This window comes from Tympanuchus pallidicinctus, unplaced genomic scaffold, assembly GCF_026119805.1.
Source record: "Tympanuchus pallidicinctus isolate F22 unplaced genomic scaffold, pur_lepc_1.0 scaffold3, whole genome shotgun sequence".
Taxonomy (NCBI): domain Eukaryota; kingdom Metazoa; phylum Chordata; class Aves; order Galliformes; family Phasianidae; genus Tympanuchus; species Tympanuchus pallidicinctus.
In genome coordinates, this window is record NW_026294747.1 from 74075533 (window position 1) to 74085381 (window position 9849).

Here is a 9849-nt window from a genome sequence, read left to right on the forward strand (position 1 = left end):
CACATAGCCACAAGGAAAAAAAAAAAACTAAGATAGTCAAGAATGGAGGACGCAAGTTCATTGTCCCTGAAGTACTAAATAGTGAATCTGTCACTCTCATTCACAAGTAATTACCTAGTTCTCCACAGCAAAGAGGAAAACAGGCTATGTCTGCAGTAACTATTCTGCACAGCATTACCACATTTACCACTGATTTATTCCCACCCAGAAAAAAAGGAAAAGACTATTGTTTTCTAAAACAAAAAGTCACAAACAAGTTTCAGACAAAATATATATATTTAAAAAAAATCTTTACAATAAGTCAGGAAGCATAGGAGCTTGCATAGAGTTTATTATAATAACTCAGTTCTCAGCTCCCTACAGTTCAGATAACCCTGGTGACAGTGTTTACAACTTCTAATTTTTGCTTTCATAACTTTAAAGCAAACAATACATTTGAGTGTATTTTATTCTGTGCAAATAAGATAACTTTTGGAATCCTTCAGAAGAAATATCCAAGATTCTGTTTGTAGAGGTCCTTTGTTTCTCAAAGATGATTTATGAGAGTTTTTCTTTTAAGATAAAGTGCTCCTGTCCAGCAGAACCCAAAGGCCTTCAAGAGTTCGGAGAGTAAGTTTAGCTCAGATTAAAAAAAATAATTGGTCATACAAATTCCAGCTTCCCATGTCCACTGTACATTCCCCAGTGGACTAGCGATAGGATCTTATCATTGCTGAGGTCCGAATGTCTCATTTTATCACAGGTCATGCAGCAGTTCTCGTGACCAGTTACAGGCACCATGCATTCCAGGTCCAATTTTGCTACCTGTCCTTTCTTCGAATGATGTCCATGAAAACTATAGTGCAAACGGGAGAGCATTTGCTGTCGTTGATCTTGCAGTCTCTTATTTTCACTCCTGAGCATCCGCAAGGCCAGCATGATAAGAAGCACCAAAATTAGCCCACCAGCTATAGGAACAGCTATTACAGCTGCCCTGAACCATAATTCTTTCGAAGAGGTCAGTTCCTGTACCTTGGTGATAAGATTCTTGCTGTCATGTTGATATCTGCTCCCTTGTCCTGCAGAGGGAGAAAGATGTGAGGTTTATTTCAGCATCAACAATCAGCTTACATATCAGCAACTCCCTGAAAGTCTGCACTGACAAGTCTAAGGAGTCTACACACTGCGCCGTACTGAGAGAGAAGTTTCCAAGGGTGTTTATGACATGGAATTTCTTGCCCTGACAGCTGATTTAAGGAGGAATGCCACAGATAAGCAAGACAGACCTCTAACATTAACACAGACATAAAAGCTACTCAGCTGATATGCTCCCCTGCACCCAGCCACCCGCTTCTCCCTCTGCTGTCTCTATTTACATTAATAACAAAACTAACTGCAGACCTTCAAGATCTGACCGCCACTAGCCTGAAGGCTACAAGAGCGATTTCAAAGAAGCTTCCTCACCCTACCTGAAGTCTCACCCTTGGAAGGAGACAAAACATCATGAAGTCCTCTGTAATTGCACATATCTTCATGACAGCATTCCAATGTGGACACGGTGGTGCCAGAGTGGTTTTGTGCCTGTTTAGCTTGGCAGATATCAGCTGTGCTTGCAATAGAGTCCAAGCAGCCATGAGTAAGTGGGGAATGTGTATTCTGAGGATCAAGCAGTCTGGAGAAGCAGGCGCTAAGCTCGGATTTGCACATATAGCCAGTCGCAACACAGTGTGCAGCATCACAGTAGCATCTGATTTCACCTAGAAAATAAAGTTGTGCAAGATACAGTTAAGAATGTGGTTCCTTAGAGACCCTTTGCTAAACACTCTTCTTATCAGCTGTAAGCAGTACATGCAAGTCAAACTTGGTACCACTTTCAGGGTACACCCCTAGACTGTAAATCCAGGAGAGCAGGGGGTTGTTTCCCTTCCATGGCTTTGCAGTGCCTGTCTCCTTGTAACTTTAATCCCAGCAAATGCCTTGAGGCACTTGTTTTAATTAGTAGTACTGTGGCCCTTTGAATTAAAGCAAGAACATTTCACTAAAACAGGGATGGGGAATGGGGGAGAGGGAGGAGGGCAGGAAGGTCAAAGTGGTGCTTTTTTTCTCCCCCCAAGTAAAAAACTAACAAGACTATTTTATAGCTACTTCCACTCCTCATCAGCAGTTGCATTACACTGCATTTAAAAAGAAATCCCAGTTCTAAAAGCAATACACACCTACAGTCCTACAAAAAAGTCACATCTATGTTATATTAAATCATTACTACAGGAGTAGCATTCTACTTTTATGAACTGAACACTTCTCCTCACTGGGCATAAACACACAGAAACTCTACATTAAATGTCTGTGTGACAACAACAAAAAAAACGGAACTGTTGAATTGTTTATTACCTCTCAGTACTGTGCCAGAATTTAAAAGGTTTAACTAACACCTTATAAAGCTATTAGCTAGAACCATTACCATCTAAAATCTCCCAGTCAGGAAGTTTTTTATTGTGTGAAACTGGGCAACTATTGGTAATTCCTACAGAAAGAGAAATTCTTTCTCAAGTAACAATTCATGCAAAAAGGCTTCCTTTTGTCCATCAAAACAGACACAGTACAGCTTACAGTGAATTCCGGCAAACCAATCAGTGTCCTCCAACCCAAATGTGAAGTTATGAGGCTTGAAAGCGCTCCCCCAGATTTTGCATGGAATCCAACATGCGGTGAGAAGGGGAAACACTCAGACTGAAAATCCTCTACCAGCTCTATGAAAAAAAATCAGGAAGCCTCAAAAACTTCTGAAGGAAGCAATAAAGATGTTCCCTCCTTAAAGCTCTTCATGTTGTGCTCTCCAAAACACGCTGGCACGAGTTACACTCGCCCTGATGCAGTGAACGCTCACTCTTTCTAGGCAAGCTGCAGCCCTGACACACTCACTGTGCCACCAGCCCAGAGTTTAGGAGGAAGTCATGTTTCTGAAGTTATCCTCAGAAGAGATGAGCTACTAATGCACCTGGTCAATTTGCCATCAGAGCAGCACCAAAGCCCTGAAAGCCAAATGAATTGTCAGACCTTCCTTTCGCAGCTTGCCCTCCCAGAAATCGCTCCATAGGCTTCCTGCTGCCACCCTTCCTTGCTTTCTTCCCCCCTCCCGCAAGCCCAGAAGTTGTTCTGAGGGATGTGAACAACACTCAACCAGGTTAGCAGCCCTCTGCCCACCTCCGTGCTCCCCCAGAACACCACCGCCGGCTCCAGGCTCTGCAGTTCCCGCTGCTGTGCAATAACTGCCTAATAGAAGCCAAATGATGGAGTGTCTCACTGTCTCCAATCTGCGTCGACTCCCTTGGGCTCTCAGCGCGAGTAACCTAATTTCTCTTGAATTCACACACATTCCCTTCCAGCATGCTATGGAGCAGCCCCTTTGTGTTTGCGGTTGGCAACAATCATTTTCTAGGCATTTTAAATAATTTTTTCAGAGAGCGTGTGGAGGGAGAGAAAAAGTAATTTTTGTCAGTTTCTCTCTATGAGGGAGTTAAAAATAAGCAGAGATCGGGAACACCAGCAGCAGCAGCACTGCTATCCGAGGGCCAGAAGCAACACACGCACTGCTGAACCGCCCGCAGCCCTGCTCCACGCTCAGCGCTTTACAGACCCGAGACGATCCTATAAACAAACCTGACGGGCTATCATCGGGATACTGCAACTGCTTTTTAATTAAAGCCACGTTTCTGATCGAACAGAACGGACTCTGTACTGCTGCGTTAAAACTGTATTTCTGTCAATTCATAAAGTTTCTTCCTGTGCTACGCAAAAGGCCAGAAAGGGTATTCGGTGTTTTGAAACGGCGAACAATGCCCTTCTGTTCCCTCCTCTTTCTTGTTACTGTATGTAGCTATTAAAGAAAAATGTCTGCTTTTAGTCAAGATGGCTACAGGAGAGACTGCGGGCTTCTCTCGGAGCGTTTGAAGTCGGCAGCAGCCAGCAGCCTGTGATCCCCTAATTATATCATTATCAGGCACATAGTTTCAGTATCTGCGACTTCACATCACTCAGTCCCTCCCTGCTCTGCCCGCTTTGATGGGGCCGGGAGGCTCCCTCCGCACTGCCAGGGCTGTTATTTAGCCTTAATTACAGCCTGCCTTCTAAAATAACGAAGTACCGCGGCGCAGCAGCTCACCCTGCCCCAACCCCCGGCTGCGGCGGTTCCGGACGGCCGCCTCCGCGTCGCCCCGGGCCGGGCTCCCGGCGACGCCGACGAAGGTCCGGCCGCCCGCCGCGAGGGCAGCGCGGAGCCGCACCCCGGGCGTCCCTCGGTCCCGCCGGGCTCCCCGCAGCCTCCCCCGGGGCTCTGCCGCCCTCACCTCTGGTGAGCAGGACGGCCATGGCGCACAGCTCCAGTTGCAGCCAGATGAAGATGTAGCTGGAATGGCGATCCATTTACCCGCCCGCCACAGCCCGCCCCGCTGGCACGGCCGAGCCGCCCGCCACCGCCTCCACCGAGGAGCCGCTCGCCCGCGGGCGCAGCCGTCGCGCGGCCACCGCTGCGGCCCCGTCCCCGGCTGCGGCGGCGGTGCGGCGGGGACTGCGCGGCCCGGCGGGCGCTGCTCGCTGACACGGCGGCGGCGCCTCCCGCCCCGTAAATACCGGCGGCGCCGGGCCGGGCCGGCACGCCCCCCGCGCCGCCCCATTGGCCGCGCCGCGGCGCCGCCGGGAGGCGGGCGGGGAACGCCGCGGGCACGGCCGCCTCCGCCGACCCCGGGCCCGAGTCCGCTCGCGGCGCCCCCGGGTGGCGGCAGTGCGGGGCAGTGCCGTGCCGTTCGCCCCGTTCGCCCCTCGGAGCTTGGGGCTTGGCGGAGAGAGGAGAGGGGGTACCGATCGTTCCCGTTCCGGATGCGATGGGGCATAACGCATGCCGAGTTTCATAAGCAAATGTAATATCTCTGCCCGCGTTTTGGTGGAGACGTGTTTAATGAATAAACAACGACACGAAACCCTTTCTTCACGATGAAAGGCGCAGCTGAAATGAAAGCAGGTTGCACGCCCCATGCTGATGGCAGTGCTATGGGGCCTGCAGCAGGTAATGACTGCTGCCCTTCCTGCTGCTCTGCGCCAGTGCTCATGGGTGGGATGCCAAAGTCATGCAACACCGTGGTGCCAGAAGTGTCATTACAGCCTTTTTTTCCATGATTGTATAAGAAACACATTTGTACTTCTGCCCAGATCCAGTGGGCCGGGATGCTCTGTGTGGCTCAGGGGACTTTGAGGCCACTGTCACTCCAGGATGGAGCAGATGTCTGCTCCGCGCCAGTGCAGCCCACTGTCCCTCTGACATTGGCTTTGGAAAAGCAGCAACAGGAAGGGGAAGCAGGAGGTGATGGTACCACCAACTCAGGGCTCCCCTCATACAGAGCTGAGGCTCCTTCATGTCCCAAACACAGCATGTCCCATCATTAACGTCTCATTGCTAATTTGCTTTTCTATGTTCTCATCTCGTTACTTTTTAAAAGCCTTGATTTCTGCAGTATCTGCACACCCACTGTTTCCCATTTATGGTCAAAGCCATCGGGCAGCGTGTATATATGTGTATATAACATCAATAGCAAAAATTACAGCCTTCATATGAAATGTTCCACACATCTTCCAAGATGTTCTCTATCCAAGATGCAATGCCCTGTGACAAAGGCGTTCCTCCCCTGAAAGAGAAAGGAGGAAACGTGCAGTCTGAGGTTGAGATAACTTGGGTTTACTTTGGCAGGGAGGAACAGGCTGGATCTCAGCTAATGAGTGCTGATGCCATCACAAACTATAATGGTTTTACTGCGAGTCTTGCCGTTTGCATATGTAAAAGATAGGCACACGTGTGCTGCACCGCAGCCTTTGCGCTCATGTTGTACATAGCTGCGCTCCACCACAAAGTAATTTTCTAATTCTTGTTTCTGTTTAGAAATTACAAAAACACCGGGATCAGCCAAGCGGTATCTCCCACTCTGCACTGCTGTCAGACACTCATTTGCAAACATACAAAAATATCATTCATTATAATTTATAATCATTACAGCAACATGTGCGAGTCTGCAGTTATCGTTTCTCCTCTCCCTCCCGCTGGTGACAAGTGCATTTAGCAGATCCCATTTGTTACATGCGATACCGACAGACTGGAAATGGCTTTTATTCGTGGAGCCACATTACTGCACTAAGTAACATGAGAGACTCCTGAATGTCATAAACATCCTGTCCAGGGAGCACGGGCAGACTGGCCAGGAGGCAATGTACTTGAAATCAGTTTTCAGCAGCAAATTTCATTGACAGCTGTCAAGTCAGAATTGTGAGCTACAATTTACTGTGAAAAATGGGTAAATGGTGTGTGCTGCAGGCAGAGCTGGGGCACCACGGGGACAGGGAAGGGATCGCTCCCCAGCCTTGTACCTCCCTAACTTACATCCCTTGGAGGATGTATGGGTGAAGCCACAGCAGAATCACCTGGGGTCCCTTGTCAAGCCACAGCACAAACAAAATCATTCCACTTTTGCAATTCTAATTTGCTTTTGTTTCAGAGGTGAGAGCTTAACAGGGCCAGACTGGCTTTCAAGAAAGGGACAGGAGACAGATCCAGCACGTTCTGCAACCAGAAGGAATGTGGGTTAATAACTGCAGTGAGGAGAGTGTCAGGAGCCCGAGGCCACAGCTCCAGCAGCTGTGGGACAGCAGCGCCAAGGCTCCATTTTGTAGGGACCATGTGGCCCCATGGGTGCAGGGCTTCCACACAGCTCCCCAGGCACAGTGAAGCCCTCTGAGACCAGCACAGAGGGCCTGGCCTGGCTGCAGAACTGGCCCTTGGGCACCTCAGAGAAAGGCACAGCCTTGGGAAATGTCTCAGGAGCATGTTCCCTTCTGTATCTGCTCAAAACTGAAACAGTCACAAACTTTTGTTTCCAGGAAGATAAATTTCCCAATCAAAAGAAGTGATCCATTCAAAGAAGCTTTGCAGGCCATTCAATTGCTGTCTTGTTCCTTAAACTTCATCTCACAGGCCAACAGCTGCCAGGTTTCTGTCAGGAGATCTTCTGAAGGGCACTCCTTAGAGACAGCTATGAACAGTAAGCACCCTCTGTCCCAAACCAGTCAAACCCAGAGCAGGCTGGCAGCTGCTCTGCTGGTGCCTGCTGCCCAATTTGATAAATACATCCAGGAGAAGGCCTGCTGTCCTTCACCAGCACTATGTGAACCGTGCAGCCACGCATGAGTCCCTCTCATCAACTGCAGAAATCCCCCAATGAAACCCCACATCCCCATGAGCCCCATGTGCTCAAGAGACCCAACACAGGCTCGAGAGCATGACTGGCACGAGGGTTTCAGGTCTTTCCTAGATCTGGGAAGAACATCAAGAGAAGCCAAGGCAGAGGCTGAGCTGGCAGCACTTGCTGAGCACATTTCTTTGAATGACAGCAAAGCTCCTCTCTGGCTCTGGGAAATCAACTCCAGAAAAATCAGCCTCCTCCCTCTGTGTTGCTTCTCTCAGGTATTGCCTCTTTTTCACACAAATCAACATCAGCGCCTGTCCCCGATGCTGCCTGCTACAGATCACCACAGCAGCATGCCCGCACAACTGACAGAACTGGGCTGAAAGCTCAGCTCGCAGGTGCTCCTGGTTTAAGCAGTCACTCTTAGAAGAACGTTTTGCAGTGAGTGAGGACTAATTCCTTCATCTGACGGCTTTGAACATTATCATGGATTTCCCGCTGGCAACTAGCCACTGTTTCTCCAAATATTTGGATGTAACCTTTCAGTCTGCCTCTGTCAAACAAAAACTGCATTAACATAACAGTATCTGCTTGTTTGAACACTTCCACTAGCTCCTTCTTCCCTTGAGAAAAAAAAAAGAAAAAAAAAAGAAGTGGAGTTTGGAAAACTGCAGTCGATTGTTCAATCTTACAGAGGGCATCACAGCAGCCCCGTCCTGGGGGAACTCGGGGAGCTCAGCGTTTACACGCTGGGATATTTATGTGCACACCAGCACTTGCCAACACTGCCACATAACAGCGAGGAACAGCCACATTCAGCAGCAAGGAAAGATCATTGCTACATTTCAGCTCTTTCAAACCAGTGACAAGCGATGCTCATATGTCATATCCATTCTATTTTGCACCTTGCAGCTGCACTTTGGCTGAGAAATTCTCATTTGGAAATGGGACTGTTTAAGCATCTTTGGAGCAGCATTAATCAGAGTAGTATTTTTTATTAACCACTCAACGCCGGCCATTCCAGTTATTTTTCTAACATTTGGGACATGATACATACAGGCTAATTCTACTGAATTGCCTTTACTTATGCTGATTATTGCCTTCAAAAATAATTAAGGCTTAAATTAGCGTAGCTATGCTCAGCATAAAGCCCAGGGGGCAGGGAACCTAATATGACTCAGTGCAGTGTCTTTGGTTTCCCACTTCTGGGCTGGCCGTGGATTTGCCGAACCACGCAGCATGTCAGGAGCTGAGACTGTGCAGAGCCCAGAGCTTGGCTCGTTCCCCAGCCCTCTCGGTGACAGACAGACTGCCGAGCAGGTTCCCGCAGGTGAAAAACTCCCAGGCAGCTCAATCCCGCTTAAGTGGGGCAGTTCAAAGGGGCAGATGGAAGCCTGCTCACTTTCAGAGCAATTAGTGTGTCCTCAGTGAAACTGGGTTACCTGCAAACTGCAAGAGGGGAGTTGCTTTTGGTGATGGGCAGCAATACGTTCACATGAAACAAACAGAGAGCGAGGCTGGTGTGTGCCTGAAGGATCCGTACCCGTATCACCCAGCCAACCCCGATCTGCATCCCCCAGATGTAGCACAGGAGAAAGAGACATGTTTAAGGGGCTCAGAAAGCAAAGCATTGCCGAGATGCTCATCAGGTCACCTTTTTTTTTTTTTTTTTTTTAATCCTTCCCTCCCCCCAGCTGAGCTACTCCTCCCAATCAATAGGACAGTTTGCATTTATCCTCCTGGAGGCATAGCTGCCAGGACCAGGGCGAGAGCGATCCAATCGATAGAGGGAAGATGGAGCGAGGCTGGAAAAGAAGCAGCAGAGAGATTCCCCCGGGGAGAAATGCAAAACACTGGAGAGAGGCAACAATTATTGTAATTGAAGGTAATGAGGCTGAGGCGCCAGCTCCAGCTCTGCTTAACATCATTCAATACAAACCGAGACACACATGAAGGAGACAGCCTGAGCCCGGCCCTGCCACTGCCTCAGCCCACATCCAGCCCTGCCCTTTGCCATCGCCGCAGCTCAGTCTCATCTCCCGGCTGCAGCCCTTGCCCACTGCAGCGTGGGTGCTCTGGTACATGGCTCTCTTATGTTGACAGCTGAGCTGCAACCAGACTTGTTGCATTTGGGAAAATCACTCTAGATCGGGCCGGCCCTGGGGTCACAGAGTCTTTCTATCAGACTTTGTGTCTGGGTATCCTCAGTGCATTTATCCCCACTGGGCACTGGAAACTGCACACTGAACACCAAATCACCCAGCCAAGGATGGGCAGGAAGGCCGTGGCACGGCAGCGGAAACATCCCCAGCCCGTCAGCCCTTCTCAGGGGCTGACCCAGCCTGCCTCCTCCAGCCCCTCTCTGCAGTGTTCTGGGGTGCTCGGAAGGGCACACTGAGTGTAGGATGGCTTCTGCTGCACTGCAGCTTTCCTCTGCTTGTGCTGGTATTTCTACATCTCTAACACTGCACCTGGCCTGCACGTTTGCTGCTTATCACAGCAGAACTCACACCAGCTTTTGGTAGGGGCTCTAAAAGAGAAACAACTGCACTTCCCCTCTGACGCCCCATGCACAGCGTCACTCTCAACTCCAGTAAAACGGCGTTGCTCAGCAAGCTGCCGGCAGCGCACTGAGCTTTTTGAA

The 9849-nt window shown here is 49.5% G+C and overlaps 1 protein-coding gene across 2 annotated transcripts; it reads right to left on the reverse strand.

Annotated features, from left to right (window-relative positions):
- Positions 1-257: 257 nt before the first annotated feature.
- BAMBI (BMP and activin membrane bound inhibitor) lies at positions 258-4468 on the reverse strand. Of its 2 annotated transcripts, XM_052695156.1 has the most exons (4): positions 4326-4435; positions 2590-2729; positions 1449-1736; positions 258-1058 (listed from the first exon to the last, which is right to left on the reverse strand). In XM_052695156.1, the coding sequence occupies exons 3-4, from the start codon at positions 1684-1686 to the stop codon at positions 643-645; spliced, it is 654 nt and encodes a 217-aa protein (XP_052551116.1). In that variant the 5' UTR covers positions 1687-1736; positions 2590-2729; positions 4326-4435; the 3' UTR covers positions 258-642. The 2 variants fall into 2 exon arrangements, with proteins under 2 accessions (XP_052551116.1, XP_052551115.1); XM_052695155.1 differs by lacking the exon at positions 2590-2729 and having other exon boundaries at positions 4326-4468.
- Between the last annotated feature and the right edge of the window lie 5381 nt (positions 4469-9849).